We start from the raw sequence: 16,845 nt of genomic DNA, 5'->3' as shown, positions 1-16,845 counted from the left end.
TCCCCATCCTCTTTTATTAATAAAGAGATCTAGCCTCAGCCTCTCTGTTCATTGCCCCGTGCCGAGGGTTCCGGATCCCTGGCACCGAACAAGCCAATCTCGTGGCCTCCACAGCCCCTCTGCTCAACAGAGAGCATTAGTCCTGCAAGCACAGCTCCCCGGGGCTGGGGCAAAGCTCACAGCTGCTTTCCATGGGGTTTCCCTCTCCCAACGGGTCCCCAAACTCCCTTTCGCTGGGGTCGGAGCCAATCAAAGCAGCACAAACGGGGGGGGGTTCTTTCTACATTTTATTATTTCAAACCATGTGAACAATTCAGTAAAACATCCTGTGATGAAAGCTAGGCTGCGTCCGTCGCTGGCTAAGGGCCCCGAGTAGCTCGCCCCACAGGGCCCGCTTACGTACAGCAGTGTTTCCTCAACCGACGCTACAGTTAGAGCTAAGAAACTACGTTTAAAACAGAGTTGACAGTAGAGCAACCTCATTAGCAATCCCCGTCCACTGGGGCAGGGGAGGAGAAGGAACGGGAAAGACGCGGACGTGATCACCACCGCTTAGTCCTTCGCTGGCGTCTTAGCCCTTAGAAACCTAGTTCTGCTGATGGGAAAAGATGCGGCTCGAGGTTCTGGGCCGTGTTCTCCCCCCCCTCCCAGGGACCGAGTGTGGCCCGGAGATCTGGAGGGGAGAATTTATTTGAACCCAATTCTAAACACAACTCATGTTGGAGCAAACTACGGACCAGATGTAAACGTACTAACACCCCTCAAGGCACAATTTATTTTTTAACTGTAGAAGATTTTGTGAGGACAACTTGACCATTTAGTACTGAACTTTGTTAAATAGTTTTAAAAAAAGATCTCCTTTAAAAAGCAATGTAAAATACAATTTTCTTTTTTTTTTTTAATTGATTTTTTTTTTTTTTTTTTTAAAAGGAATGTTTATTTTTTCTCTTGCTGGTCTGTGCAAATCACAGAAGCCTGTGGGACTTGCTGGAGCCCCCTCTGTCCCAAATGAAAGAGCAACGGTTCGAATGTAAACATTTGGAAAGCGATTTCTTAAGCTAGGACGGCCGGGAGCAATTCCAACCGCAGTTTCAAAAAAACAATGACAAATATGGGTTTCCCCCACCCCCAAAATAATTTTTTTTTTGTTTTGAAATTGCTGCGCTTTAGTTTAACGGGATGAAAATGTCCCAATCTACAGCCACTGATCTGTCCTTGGGGGGTGGACAAGGGGGGAGAAATACCAGGCAGGTTCAGGTGGAAACACAGCCTGCAGCAGGTGGTTTGCTGCCTTCGTGTCATGATCATTAACCAAAAAGTCTTTTATTAGGAGAGGAAAAAAAAACAAAACCAAAACAAAAACACAAAAAACCAAGAAGCAGAAGTTGTTAAATGGTGCAGTCCTTCCTTCGTCGGCGACAGCCTTTCCTCCGGTACATGCAGTTCAAGTAGTCCTAGAAGAGAGATGCACCCAGGAATTATGCTAGTGAGACCCGCAGGCCACGGCTGATCATCACGTTAACGGGCTGGTGGGACTCTCCAGGCTTAATGGGAGAGTCTGGAGCATGGAGAGACCAGACAGGATAGACATGTGCAAACCGGAGGGGGGGCCAACCGCCATCTGGCCCAAGGGCAGCACTTGAGCCCTGCTGCAGCCCCCAGTGGGACTGTGGGGGGAGAGGCAGAGAGATGGGAAAGGGGAGACAAAAAGAGGTTCCTTTGGTGCCAATTTAATGCCCAGGGTCATCAGCCATGGGGATCGAACCAGCGACCTCTGGATCTGAACACCCGCAGCTCTGCCAGCCAAGGCTGCAGCAAGCTCAGCAATGTGTGTGTGTGTGGTTCCACTGCCACAGGAGGGGCAGGGCCCGGGTTCCACCTGCCTGCCAGGGCTATCAGGAATGGCAGCAGCCTGGTCTTATGCAGGGTGCCTGGCTCACAGTGCCGTGGACATGCCTTCAAACACAGCCATTGAAGAAGCACACCCTCCCCCCCGCTCCCGAGGGAAAACTGGCATCACCGGGAGCTGCGTTCAGAGTGGAGGCCGAGGGTAGTGGGACTGCGAGCACAGGGCTACCAGAGAGGCACGGGCTACCAGATCTAGGGCACAGCTTCCCAGAGTTGCTGCTGGAGTCTCTCCTCCAGGAGCTATGTGTGAGTCCCAGGCTCCCCAAAGCCCAGCTGGCTTTTTAAAGCCACGCTGTGTGTGAGCCACCCTGGGAAAAGGAGCTGGCTGGATCCTGGCTGGAGCCACCCTTTCCATGGCCTCTCAGGCTGGTCAGAGAACACGGGCACAAGCCCCATGCCCCAACAACACTGGGCCCTGTGCCTGGCCTCAGGCACGTCAGCGTCACTGGACATGGGTGCTGCAAGGGTAAGAGCCCCCTTACACCCACTGGCCTCCCCAGGGAGGGCCCAACACCTGGGCCTGCTGCAACCTGTGCCACCTAGAGCCAATCCCCTGCTCCCGCAACCCATAGGCCACCCCCGGGTTCCCCACCATAGAGCTTTAAGGCTACAGCTTGATGCTTAGGAGGTGATGGCTGGGGGCCAAGGATTGAATTTCACCAAGACTGGGCTCCAATCTACCCCACATGGGACAGGATCACTATGCGAGGTAGAGAGGCTGCAATCTCCAGCCCACCAAGGCCTGCAGGCCCCTCCCCATGGGCTTGCTGACCCCTATTCCCCTCCCCACAGGCCTGCAGGCCCCCCAGCCCCCTCCTCATAAGCCTGCGGCTCCCTTCTTCCAGCAGCAGCCCACAAAGCGAGGTTCTACCATCTCTGGGAAATGTCGCAGTGGCCTATACTCTGCCTGCCTTGTACATTACTGAGAGGTACCCCCTTGGGCTGATTCATGCAGTGGGGCTGCTTGAGAAGAAGCAAGGGCCCGTTTGCTCACGCACCCATCGTTGAGGGGCTCACGGGGACATGGCGAGAGAAGGACCCTGGCTTCACAGCCAACCCTGGAGCTCCCCAGCCTGGCCTCCTCCAGCCCCGGCATCAGTGCCTCTCCTCCACAGGCCGTCTCTGGGTACCAGCCCCTCCCCTTTCCCTCAGCCTCTATCCCTGAGCCCTTGCTGGGCCAGCCTCACCTTCCCCTGTTCCGCAGCAGGTGCCGTTCCACCGTTAGAAGAGCCCGCAGTCCTTCAGATTGTTTTTGATGATGACATCGGTGACGGCGTCAAAGACGAACTGCACGTTCTTGGTGTCGGTGGCACAGGTGAAGTGTGTGTAGATCTCCTTGGTGTCCTTCCGCTTGTTCAGGTCCTCAAACTTGCTCTGGATGTAGCTGGCTGCCTCATCGTATTTATTGGCCCCTAAGGAGAAGGAGAGGGAATGAGCCACTTGCATACAGGGCACAATTCTAAGAGGCAGCCCCCCTGAGCACTGATCCTGGGTTGGTCCCTTCCCCTAGCAGTGCCTCGGTTTTCCCAGGCAGAAAGCAAGATCCTGACCTGGTGCTCGAGCTGGGTGTGTGCCATGGATACAGTCTCACTTTACACCACAGGGATGTTTGCAAGCAGCCTAGAGAGGGTTAATAAATGAACAACAGATGCTTTAATAAATGGGTATTCGACTGCTAGAGTGCACATAGGTTGCTTATGACCACATCTTACAACAGGAGTGGGCAAACTACGGCCCGTGGTCTGGATCCGGCCCCTTAGGGCTTTGGATCCAGCCCGCGGGATTGCCACCACCGTGGCACAGTGTGCCCCACGCCACTCCCAGAAGTGGCTGGCACCACGTCCCTGCAGCCCTTGGGGGCAGAGGGCTCCCTGCGCTGCCCTTGCCTGTGGGTACCTCCCCCGAAGCTCCCGCTTTCGAGTCCCAAAGCCAGAGCTGAGCCCTGAGGAGCTGAGGTCGCGGCCCAAGCCGGTGTGCTGCTTGCCCAAATGCCCCCCACCCTGAGACTAATCCACGCAGAGAGCCCAGCTCCAGGTTCACCTCACAGGGAGGCTCCTGATCTTCCCGAGCTGCATGGGCAGGGGAGGGGACAGGCAGTGGGTTTTAGGGCCAGCTGGCAGGGTGGGCTATCACTCAGTAAAAAGTGATGGCAGAGGGGTACCACGTAGGGCCCAAAGCAGGCAGTGCTCACTAGAGCAGCCCTGCCCCCTGGCTTGGCTCTGCCCTCTGGCATGTCTGTTAAGCAGATGCTACCCAGACACTGGGCGGTGCCCGCCTCACAGGGGGAAATGGGGGAGGGGGGGAAAAATCGCGAAGATGGAGTTGTGCCTCTCATAATAACGTACCCACAACATGGCAGCTGCATCCAGGATTCAGCTCCCAGCACGCACAGCTGGGGACGGGGTGTTCGCTCTGCCCCTCAGACCCTCTGTCCATACCCCACGCATCGCTTTGGGGTTTCTTCCATTCCCCCCCACCCCTCGGGCTCCCTCCGCTCCTGCATTAATACCAGCTATGCTGAGGGGAAGGGGGTGCCCCAGAGGAGAGTGCTCCCAGGCGGGCTCCATGCAGCGTTAGTGACTCGAGTGAGCCTGACTGCTCAGACATCAGAATCAAAGAAACAGAACTTAACAGCTGTTGGGTTTTAAATGCTCAGGAGTTTTAAGCTGCACTTGTGATTTCTGGGGGTCGGATCCAATGTTGAGTCTTTGGGCCAGTGATGCTGTGCCCCGGGATCTCACTCCATGACAATGCAGTGAGTGCCATGGGTGAGGGAACGTGGAGAGGGACAGCAATCTGGCACGGAGAACCTTCCCCACCCACCTTGGGAGGACTGACTGGGTCTGTTGAGCCACGTACTGAACTGGGTCCGAGGGAAGTACCTGTTCGTCATGCACATTTGGATGGGCCCCTCTGCACCAGGGCTCCGAGTTGGACGCATTTCAGTGCGGGTGTCCACCCATTTACAAGTGACAAACCTATGCGATCAGCTCCGCCTAGAACATGCTGGCCGGTATACACACACTGCAACATGTACACCACAGGCCGGGTGCGTTACTGGCCCCTCTGCCTTGCCCCCAGAGGATGGCACCTGGTACAGGCCCACCTGAGGACTCAGTCGTTTAGCTCAAGCCATAGCAGCTCTTACTCTTAACGCTGAAGTGCCCAGTTCTATCCCTGGTGCATAGGCCAAGACGGCGGCTGACTGACAAACCTCTGGACACCCCCAAATTCTCTTCTGGGGGCTCTCCAGTGATCTGGGGTAAAGGATGTCGGCAGCCCACAATAATAGTGCATGGAAGCGCTGCATGGAGACAAATTGTTGCCTGCTGTCCTTAGGGAAAGTATTATCTATGTCTGTGGTCAGAGAATCAGAGAAATGTCAGGCTGGAAGGGCCCTAGAGAGGCCATCAACTCCAGCCCCCTGCGCTAAGGCAGGACCAAGTCACCCAAAACCAGCCCTGACAGAGGTTTGTGTGAGTCAATCTTAAAACCTCCCAATGACAGGATCCCACAACCCCCCTTGTAGGCCTGTTCCAGAGCTTCACTCCCCTGAGAGTTAGAAAATGTTTGCTAATATCTAACCTCTATCTCCTTTGCTGCCGATTACACCTATTGCTGCTTGTCCTCCCTTCAGTGGAGGTGGAGAACATTGATCCCCATCCTCTTTAGAAGAGCTCTTCACAAATTAGAACGCTGGTATCAGACCCACCCCCACCTCAGTCTTCTTTGCTCAAGACCAAACATGCCCAGGTTTTTGACCTGTCCCCAGCAGTCAGGTTTTCTAAACCTTTGACCATTCTGCACTCTCTCCAATTTGTCCACATCACCCCCGAAGTGTGGCGTCCAGAACTGCACACTGCTCCCACTAAAGCCTCTCCAGATCCCAGGCTGTCACTCCAGAGCACCCTACCAAGCCAACCTAGCCAGCTGCCAGGAGACGTTGCTATTCGATTTGACTGGGTACTGGCACTGGCACTGTAAACAGAGACTGAAGAGGGGGAGAGAGGGAGAAACATGGCTTGAAAGACGACCACTTGTGCCTGATTGCTGGTGACTCCAGCTGGCTCTGGCCTGGGCGGTGCCATGGTAGAGCCTGCCGAATGCACCCTACCTTGAGAATCCCTGCCCAGTCTGCACTCCCGGATTCCTCAGGGCACTGCGCAGGAAGGTGGCACTCACAAGTAGCAGACTGAGGTGGCAGCTTAGATTGGTGGCCGATTGGGGGAAATGCCCAATATTGACTAAGGACTGGCAGGCCAGGTGCACGGCTGGGGGATAAGACCGGAGGGTGCTACTCCCAGCAAGGCACAGTGGTGCATCGGGCCCACCCACGGCGCTTGTTTTAATAGGGGCACTGTCTGCATCAGCTCTTCCATTTTCCTCAGAAGCCATGCTGAGATAATCTGCGACCTGAAAGGCAGCAGTAACCGGACTAACTCCCACATCCAGTCACTTTCTGCAGGGCTGGTGGAGCTGCGTCAGAGCACACAAAATGACTGGAAAAAAACGGTTATTCACCTCTCGTAACTGTTGTTCTTCGAGATGTGTTGCTCCTGTCCATTCCAATAGGTGTGTGCGTGTGCCGCATGCATGATCGCCGGAAGCTTTTCCCTAGAGGTACCCGGTACCCGTTGGGTTGACAGTGGAGACCTCTAGAGTGGTGCTTTCATGACGACGTATATATGACCCTGCCGACCCGCTGCCTGTTCAGTTCTTTCTTGTCGGAAGACTCCGACAGTGGGGAGGCAGGCGGGATTTGGAATGGACATGAGCAACACATCTCGAAGAACAACAGTTACGAGAGATGAGTAACCGTTTTTTCTTCTTCAAGTGATTGCTCATGTGCATTCCAATAGGTGACTTCCAAGCGGTTACCCCGGAGGAGGGGTCGGAGTTCACCTGACTGTCGACTGGAGGACTGCCAAACCAAAAGCAGCAGCATCCCTCGCCTGCTGGGTCATAGCGTAATGGTAAGTGAAGGTGTGGGCTGAAGACCACGTTGCTGCCTTGCAGATGTCCAGGATAGGGACCTGCGCCAGGAAAGCCGCAGACGTCGCTTGTACTCTGGTGGAATGCGCTGTAATAGGTGGAGCTGGCATTTTAGCCAGATCATAGCATGTCCTGATGCAGGACGTGGTCCATGATGACATTCTCTGTGATGAGATAGGAAACCCCCTCATCCTTTCTGCAATTGCAATAAAGAGCTGTGGTGATTTACGGAACGCCTTTGTGCGTTCAATGTAAAGGGCTAAGGCCTGTCTAACATCTAAGGTGTGAAACACGCGCTCCCTGCTGGTGGCATGGGGTTTAGGGAAGAACACAGGCAAGAATGTGTCCTGGTTCACATGAAACTGGGAGACCACTTTGGGCAAAAATGCATGGTGGGGGGCGTAGCTGCACTTTGTCTTTATAAAATACTGTGTACGGGGGTTTGGAGGTCTGGGCTCTGAGCTCGGACACCCTCCTTGCAGAGGTTATAGCTACTAGGAAGGCCACCTTTCAGGACAGATAAGAGAGAGGGCAGGTAGCCATATGCTCAAAAGGGGGCCTCATGAGAGAGGATAGGACCAGGTTTAAGTCCCGGGGGGGAACAGGCCGATGTATAGGTGGGTAAAGTCTGTCAAAGCCCTTAAGGAACTACCTACCAGAGGGTTACTGAATACTGATCCCCCCACAGTTCCTGGGTGGAAGGCCGAAATGGCCACCAGATGTACCCTTAGGGATGATATCACCAACCCTTTGCGCTTGAGGTCCAAGAGGTAATCTAGGACAAGAGGAACTGGGGCTGATTGTGGTTCAGATCCTCTTTGTCGGGACCAAATAAAGAAACGTTTCCACTTGGCCAGGTACGTGGCTCAAGTCTTCTGCTTCCCAACAGGAATTCCCTGATCAAGTTCGAACACTGAAGTTCCAAAGGGTTCAACCATAGCATTTCCACGCTGTGAGGTGGAGGGACTCCAAGTTGGGGTGCTGCAGCCGGCCGTGGTCCTGCGAAATTAGGGATGGGCAGATGGGGAGCACTATTGGTGTGACCACTGAAAGGTTCAACAATATGGTGAACCAGTGCTGGCAGGGCCACACTGGTGTTATCAGGATCAACGAGGCCCTGTCCTGGCCAACCTTGAGGAGCACTCTGTGTATGAGGGGAGGATGGTGGAAATGCATACATCAGGTGCCCCGCCCAAGATAGGAGACAGGTGTCCACAATGGAGCCTGGGCTGTGGTTCAGGAAGGAGCAGAACCTCTGGCATTTCCTGTTGCCCCGTGTGACGAACACGTCTGTATGGGGAAAGCCCCACTTCTGGAAAATTGAGTGGGCGATATCCGATCTGAGGGACCACTCGTGTCCCTGGAACGAGTGGCTGAGGCGGTCTACCAGTTCGTTCTGCACCCCAGGAAGGTATGACGCCTGCAGGTGTATGGAGTGCATGATGCAAAAATCCCACAGGGTGAGGGCTTCCTGACAGAGGGGAGAGGAGCGAGCACCACCCTGTCTCTTTATATAAAAGATCTCTGTGGTGTTGTCTGCGAGTACTGATATGCACCTATCCCAGAGACGGCTCTGGAATGTCTGGCATGCCAGGTGAACCGCTCTCAGTTCTTGGACATTGATGTACAGCAACAGCTCTGCCTGGGACCTGAGGTCTTGGGTTCTGACACTGCCTAGATGAGCTCCCCAACCGAGCGCTGAAGCGTCCTTAACCAGGACAATCGTCAATTGGGGCTTTGTGAAAGAAACTCCCGCACAGACCATCTGAGGTTGGAGCCACCAGTGGAGTGAGCTGGGTATTCGCGGAGGGAGGGTCACTATTGAGTCCAATGGATCCCTGCCCGTCCTGTGCAAGCCACGCTTGTAGAGGTCAAAGGCAGAGCCTGGTGTGTTGCATCACGTATGTGCAGGCCACCATATGTCCCAGAAGCCCCATACAGTTTCTGGCTGTGATGGTTGAGAAACAAAATGAGGGTATGAATAATGTCCGAGATTGCTTTGAAGCGTAGTTCTGGGAGGAACGCCCTCGCGACTGCAGAGTCCAGGAGGGCTCCAATGAACTCTATCCTTTGAGTGGGGGTCAGGATAGACTAGGGTTCGTTCAATATAAGGCCCAGCCTGAGGAATGCGTCCCTGACCAGGTATACGTGCTGCGCTACCCTTGTTTGGGATTCTGCCTTGAAAAGCCAGTCATCCAGGTATGGGAAAACCTGGACCTGGAGCCTGCGGAGGAATGTTGCCACTACCGCCAGACACTTGGTGAATACCTGAGGGGTAGTGGAAAGGCCGAACGGAAGCACCCTGAACTGGTAGCGGCCACCGACTACGAACCTGAGAAAACGCCTGTGGGAAGGGATAACTGAAATATGGAAAGACGCGTCCTTCAAGTCGAGGGCAGTACCAGTCTCCCGGCTCCATTGAGGGAATGATGGTGGCCAAAGACACCATGCAAAACTTCATCTTTTTTATGCACGAGTTGAGGTCTCACAGGTCCAGGATAGGCCAAAGCCCCCTCTTGACCTTGGGGATAAGGAAATAATGGGAGTAGAACCCCTTGCCCTGAATTCCTGAGGGACCTCTATCGCCCCTAGTGCTAGGAGCGGCTGAACCTCCTGTAGAAGAAGTTGCTCGTGAGAAGGGTCGCTGAAGAGAGACGGGGAAGGCGGGTGGGAGGGCGGTAGGGAGCAGAATTGGATAGAATATCCCGCCCCTACCATGCTGAGGACCCAGCGATCTGACGTGATCTGAGCCCAAGCCCGGTAGAAGCGGGAGAGTCGGTTCACAAAGGGACGGGAAGGATCCGGTAGGCGACTGGTGCACTGTCCTCGTGCTTAACTTCAAAAGTTAGGCTTAGTGCCGGGGGCTGTTTAGTTGAACTCTGGCCTTGGCCCGAAGAGGCCTGTGGGCGCCTCCTATTGTTTCTGCTCCTCCTTCTAGGTGGGTCCCATCTCGGAGGTCCTTGGTAGAAGCGAGATGGGGGCTGAGGCCTAAAAGTGCAGCCCCAGAGATCTCAGTGGCCGGATAGTGCTTGAGGCTGTGTAAATGTTTGTCCATATTTTGGGCAAGCAGGCCCTCAGGGTCAAAGGGAAGGCCCTATATGGTATTTTGGACCTCGGGAGGGATACCTGAGACCTGGAGCCATGCACTACGTCTCATAGTGATGGTGGTGGCCATAGTTCTAGCTCCCAAATCCGCCGCATCAGGGCTGCTTGAAGAGCAGTTCTAGAGACCACCCTGCCTTCCTCCAGGAGGGCTCCGAACTCCCTACATGAATCAGTTGGGATAAACTCCTGGAACTTGGCCAACGCCTACCAGGAATTAAAGGCATATCTGCCTAGCGCTACCTGTTGGTTAGCTATTCGAAGCTGGAGACCCCCAGTTGAATAGACTTTATGGCCGAAGAGGTCCAGCTTCTTTGAGTCACGTGACTTAGGAGCGGAACCTCGTTGACCCTGCCACTCCTTATGATTTACCGCATCTACGACCAACGTAGCCGGTTGGGGATGTGTAAAAAGGTGCTCACTGCCCTTTTGTGGCAGAAAGTAGTGTCTCTCCACACCCTTAGCCATCAGTGGTATAGAGGCTGGAGTCTGCCAAAGCACACTGGTGGTGGTCTGGATAGACTATGAGGGGCAATGCAACCCTGGAGGGACCCTCTGGGGCGAGGATATCTACTGTGGGGTCTAAGTCCTCAGCAACTTCCTCCACCTGGAGGTTAAGGTTACTTGCCACCCTCCTAAGTAGGTCCTGGTGGCCCTTGACATCCACTGGTGGTAAAGCAGTGGATGTGCCCGCCACAGCCTCATCAGGCCAAGAGGAGGAAGATGTTCCCGGAACCGGGTGCTCCTGCCCCTCCAGTTGTCTAGAGGCTGGACATAGCAACTCAGGAGGCCTAAAAAACAACCGACTGAGTGGCCTCTACCGTCGGTGGAGTGGGAGCTGTGGCTGACTGCGGCTGATCGGCAGTCACATCCCATGTAGGGTTCTCTGGTGCCCTAGGGGAGCGGCATGCCGTCAATGATGCTGATGGAGAGGCACGGGGATGTTAAGAGTAACAGCAAGAGATGTTAAGAGTAACAAGAAGGGTTTCTTCAGGTATGTTAGCAACAAGAAGAAAGTCAAGGAAAGTGTGGGATGAGGGAGGCAAGCTAGTGACAGAGGATGTGGAAAAAGCTAAATGTACTCAATGCTTTTTTTGCCTCCGTCTTCACAAACAAGGTCAGCTCCCAGACTACTGCACTGGGCAGCACAGCAGGGGGAGGACGTGACCAGCCCTCTGTGGAGAAAGAAGTGGTTTGGGACTATTTAGAAAAGCGGGATGAGCACAAGTCCATGGGGCCGGATGCGCTGCACCCGAGTGCGCTAAAGGAGTGGGCGGATGTGATTGCAGAGCCATTGTCCATTATCTTTGAAAACTCATGGCGATTGGGGGAAGTCCCGGACGACTGGAAAAAGGCTAATGTAGTGCCCATCTTTAAAAAAGGAAAGGAGGAGGATCCGGGGAACTCGAGGCCAGTCAGCCTCACTTCAGTCCCTGGAAAAATCATGGAGCAGGTCCTCAAGGAATCAATTCTGAAGCACTTAGAGGAGAGGAAAGTGATCAGGAACAGTCAGCATGGATTCATCAAGGTCAAGTCATGCCTGACTAACCTAATTGCCTTCTATGATGAGATAACTGGCTCTGTGGATGAGGGGAAAGCAGTGGACGTGTTATTCCTTGATTTTAGCAAAGCTTTTGATACAGTCTCCCACAGTATTCTTGCCAGCAAGTTAAAGAAGTATGGGCTGGATGAATGGACTATAAGGTGGAGAGAAAGTTGGCTAGATTGTCGGGCTCAACGGGCAGCGATCAATGGCTCCATGTCTAGTTGGCAGCCAGGATCAAGTGGAGTGCCTCAAGGGTCAGTCCTCGGGCCAGTTTTGTTCAACATCTTCATTAATGATCTGGAGGATGCTGTGGATTGCACCCTCAGCAAGTTTGCAGATGACAGTAAACTGGGAGGAGAGGTAGATATGCTGGAGGGTAGGGATAGGATACAGAGGGACCTAGACAAATTAGAGGATTGGGCCAAAATAAATCTGATGAAGTTCAATAAGGACAAGTGCAGAGTCCTGCACTTAGGACGGAAGAATCCCATGCACCGCTACTGACTAGGGACTGAATGGCTCGGCCGCAGTTCTGCAGAAAAGGACCTGGGGGTTATAGTGGACGAGAAGCTGGATACGAGTCAACGGTGTGCCGTTGTTGCCAAGAAGGCCAATGGCATTTTGGGATGTATAAGTAGGGGCATTGCCAGCAGATCGAGGGACGTGATTGTTCCCCTCTATTCGACATTGGTGAGGCCTCATCTGGAGTATTGTGTCCAGTTTTGAGCCCCACACTACAAGAAGGATGTGGAAAAATTAGAAGAGTTGAGAGCAACAAAAATGATTAGGGGACTGGAACACATGACTTATGAGGAGAGGCTGAGGGAACTGGGATTCTTTAGTCTGCGGAAGAGAAAAATGAGGGGAGATTTGATAGCTGCTTTCAACTACCTGAAAGGGGGTTCCAAAGAGGATGGATCTAGACTGTTCTCAGTGGTAGCAGATGACAGAAGGAGGAATAATGGTCTCAGGTTGCAGTGGGGGCGGTTTAGGTTGGATATTAGGAAAACCTTTTTCACTAGGAGGGTGGTAAAACACTGGAATGTGTTACCTAGGGAGGTGGTGGAATCTCCTTCCTTAGAAGTTTTTAAGGTCAGGCTTGACAAAGCCCTGGCTGGGATGATTTAGTTGGGGATTGGTCCTGCTTTGAGCAGGGGGTTGGACTAGATGACCTCCTGAGGTCCCTTCCAACCCTGATATTCTATGATTCTACCACCGACACGGGTCTAGACCCTTGGCCTTGGGCCTGATGATAGGCCCATGGGATCCAAAAGGGCCATTGTACTGGGCCCTGCCACTGGGGCGGCCAAGTGGCTATGGGCGCCGCTTGCTCTGCCGGCTGATGGTGCCGGGACTGATGTCGGGACCAAGATTGGTAATGTCTGCGATGGGACTGTGAAGATTCGGCCTCAGACTCCGACGAGTACTCCGATGCCGACCACAGTGGAGCAGAGCCAGACGGTGCTGGAGAACGGTGGCGAGGGGACGGAGACCGGCGCCATAACATCATGGGTTTACCATGATGCTGGATTAGTGGCGGTGCTGTCATCGGTGCTGGCATCGCTGTCCCCAATGGTGCCGTAGCCATCGGAACTGCCATCATCGGTGCCGCCGACATCGGTACAGCCATCGGTGCCGAAGTCGTTGCTGATATAGCGGCGCCCCTTGGTGCCGGGCACACTGCTACTGTCGGCACCGATGCCGGTAGCTGATTCTGCAGGCCCGGATCTCGCACATGCGGGTCCAGGTACTGAAACATCGCATCAATGAGATCGCAGGCTGCCTCATAGGTGTCCGGAGTGGAGGGGAGGTCGAGCTCTTCCTCTAATTCCACACGGGTAGGAGACTCCGTTCCCACCGGACTCGGGCTCTGCAGCCGGGGCCGAGGCTGACAGCATTGGCTCTTGATGGCCTTGCCGGGGGCGTCCAACCGGAGCATGCACCCCACTGTGATCGCCCTTCGGCTTCCTGACAGGGGAGCAACCTCTGTGGCATCGGAGACTGGGATCGGTGCCGACATGAGGCACTGGCATTGTGTGCCGGAGAACAGTGCCGGTGGCTCTTTGCCGGGTCCTTCCTCAGTGCCGGGACATCCTGTACTAAGGCCAGTGTACTGCGTACCGAGGAGACCGACGCCGGTTCCATCTGCGGCTGAAGGGCCGACTCCATCAAAAGGAGTCTCAGGCGGTAGTCCCGCTCTCTCTTTGTTCTGGGTTTAAAGCCCCTGCAAATAGGGCACTTATCTGTTTGATGGCCCTTGCCGAGACATTTGAGACAATCGGCATGCATATCGCTTGTGGGAACAGACTTCCCACACCTCTCGCACGCTTTAAGCCCCTGCGGCCTAGGCATGCTCTGACGCTAGGGAAAGTAGAATGAAGGGGGGAGGGGGGAACCCCCTGGAAAGAATAATAACTACAACTATTAACAACTTGAATAACTATCTACACTGAAGACAAAGGAAACCACTAGGCTAAGTAACTTGTGAGCAAGCACTAAGCTGTTCCAACTACCACCACTGGCGGTAAGAAAGAACTGAACGGGCAGCAGGGTCATATATATATATATATATATATATATATATATATATATATATATATATATATATATATATATATGTCACCATGAAGACGCCACTCTAGGGGTCTCCACTGCGAACCCGACAGGTACCGCGAAGTTAAAGCTTCCAGCAATCGTGCATGCGGTGTGCGTACACACCCCTATTGGAATGCACAGGAGCAATCACTTGAAGAAGAACTGGCTGTTCCAAAGTTACCTTGGGCTGGGACTGAGAGCAGCTGTGCTGCAAAAGGGACGCGGACGTGCACATGGGGTTAAAATCCAACGTATTTTCCCCTCGATCACGTGATTTCCCCTCCCCCATGTACCAATTTTTCAGAAAGTCCCAGAACTCGACATTTACAGCTATTATCCTCCTGAACGTCACGTCTCCATCAGATCGACACATTGCTGTTCCAGGAGGGATGGGGCACCAGGCTCTATGCCTTGATTGTTCACACAGTATCACTCAAGAGGAGTAGATTCCATAGGCCCCGATTTGTTATTGTAGGGTTGCTACAGCCCAGTTGGCTGCTCCAACCCTGGCTGCAGGGCGTGCCCATGCTGGCTTGCTATGGCAGGATTGCTGCTGGGTGCTGGGTTTGAGAGGATCTGCACGGCAGCGGGTTTGTTCTGGTGGCATGAGGCAGAGGAAGGGGTTGTTGTAGGGTTGCCGAGGACAACTTCGGTTTAGTTTGGGTTTTTTCAAGAAAAGGCAGGTGGAATTTTAGGCCCGCCCAACTCACAAGCGGAGAGAGGGGAGGCTGGGCCAGAGCTTAGAGCACCAGCCTAGAAGGGGAGACCTGGTTCAATCCCCTCCTTTCCCACAGACTCAGGGTGCGACCTTGATCCTACCACTCACCACTCAGGCCCTCACCTGTACGACAGAGTGACAGCCCTGCCCTGCTGCTCGGGCAGCGTGAGGGTCACAGTGAAGACAGTGAGGTGCCCAGATACTACAGCCAGGTAAGTGTCTATGGGAAAGTCAACACTGCGAAAAAAGATGGGTTCTTAACTTAAGTTAGGTCAGTCAAGTCAGGGTCCATCCACCCTGCAATGGGAAGAGCCTCTGATCCCAGGCAGACAGACTCACACTAGCAGGGCATAAGCCTGTTTCCCCGGGATGGCAGGTGCGCTCAGAGCTGCAGTGTAGACCAGGGGTTCTCAAACTGGGGGTCAGGACCCCTCGGGGTCGCGAGGTTATTACATGGGGGGTTGCGAGCTGTCAACCTCCATTCCAAACCCCGCTTTGCCTCCTGAATTTATAATGGTGTTAAATGTATTTTAAAAAGTGTTTTTCATTTATAAGGTGGGGGTTGCACTCAGACCCCTTCACAGCTATGTGAAAGGGGTCACCAGGACAAAAGTTTGAGAACCACCGGTGTAGCCAGACCCCTAAGACAGGGGGACAGTATCCCTTCTAGGTCAAAGCTACTTACCCTCGAGCCAGGCCTGGGCGCCTGGCACACGGCGGGTGGGGTGGAGACCCAGACAGCCCCATACAGAGCCTGAACACAGCGTTCTGCCCACAGCCAGAGCAGGTCCGAAGGCTTGAACTGGCCTGTCAAAAGGTATTTCATCCCCTAGCCCAGACGGAAGCAGGTCTGTCCACTGGTTCCCTTCTCTATGGAAGGCAGTCACGATGCGCACAGCTGCCAGTAACCCCAGGAGAGAGCAGCTCAGCCGCCGTTCAGTTAAACCCCAGCCCAACGTGCTGCTACCCTGTACAGACCGCCCCCACTCCTGGAGACTTCACTGAGCCCAGCACGGGAGCCTCACTAGAAAGAGCCAGACACAAGCTACTGGCCTGGTAGCTTATCAGCAGGGACAGAGCAGGTCTGTAGCTTGCTGTTTCCTGTCCTCCTGACCCTGCATGCCTCTGGCACTTCCTCTGTGCAGAACAAGCGTCACAGAGGAGACGTCCTCAGGTTTTTAGTCTCACAGCAAGGGCCCGATGAGGATTTGCCACTGCTGTCAGGAGGTGCTGATAAAACAATGCAGACTAAATGGAGCCTGCATGCTGCTGTGCTCACCTTCTCTTCCCTGCCTCTCTGGGGTCCCTGGGGCTGCCCTGGAATCAAACCCCCATTTCAAGGACTCGCAGGGATTAGTGACGAGGGAGAGTTAACAAGTCTGTTTGTACAGTACCTGGCACAGTGCGGTCCTATCTGGCACAGAGGTCCCACTGCTGCCCTTCAATGGACAGAATGAGACATGCTCCCAGAGCTAAACCCAGCACAGGGCTGTAGCTGGAAAGGTTGAGGCCTCTCAAGGAGGATCCAAGTGCTATGCCAGGGATTAAACCAGAAGCAGGAGCTGCTATAGCTTGAGCTAAAGAGTCAAGCTCCATAGCTGTGGCTGGAACAGACTCACCCTCTATGGGCTGGGCAGAGCAGGACATGGAACATGGCCAGTGTGTTGTACTCTGAGCTCACAGGGGCCCTGGAGAGCAGTGCAGTGACCATCACTCCCCGTTGGGCCCAGGTTTGCTACAACTTACATGGATTTTCAAACCCGCCTCTCCTCCACCACAGCCACAGCCACTGGACTGGAGTGGTATGCGATAGGCAGGCATCCCAGTTTGACAAGGCAGAGCCACTATGTGGAAGTGGCCAGCTGGTCTCCACCTTGGGAGTCCCAGCTTCCCCCCAGGGCTGGGAGAGGGCAGCTCCCGATGGAATGCCAGGGAAGCCGGGACTCCAAGATGCAAGTAAGGGATTGGCTTTGTGCATCAAGTG

At 54.1% G+C, this 16,845-nt stretch overlaps 1 protein-coding gene across 3 annotated transcripts in view; it reads right to left on the bottom strand.

The window, feature by feature from the left end:
* Positions 1–274: 274 nt before the first annotated feature.
* The window catches only part of GNAI2 (G protein subunit alpha i2), a 201,083-nt gene continuing 184,512 nt past the window's right edge, over positions 275–16,845 (bottom strand). For all 3 annotated transcript variants that reach the window (XM_038408899.2, XM_038408898.2, XM_043518365.1), the window contains 2 exons: positions 3,096–3,320; positions 275–1,454 (listed from right to left, as the gene is read on the bottom strand). In XM_038408899.2, coding sequence (XP_038264827.1) covers positions 3,130–3,320 — 191 coding nt within the window. In that variant the 3' untranslated portion in view covers positions 275–1,454; positions 3,096–3,129. The remainder of the gene's footprint in view (positions 1,455–3,095; positions 3,321–16,845) is intronic.

Source organism: Dermochelys coriacea, chromosome 7, assembly GCF_009764565.3.
Source record: "Dermochelys coriacea isolate rDerCor1 chromosome 7, rDerCor1.pri.v4, whole genome shotgun sequence".
Taxonomy (NCBI): domain Eukaryota; kingdom Metazoa; phylum Chordata; order Testudines; family Dermochelyidae; genus Dermochelys; species Dermochelys coriacea.
The sequence above is the reverse complement of the archived record's forward strand: the minus strand, read 5'-3'. Positions and strand labels throughout refer to the sequence as shown.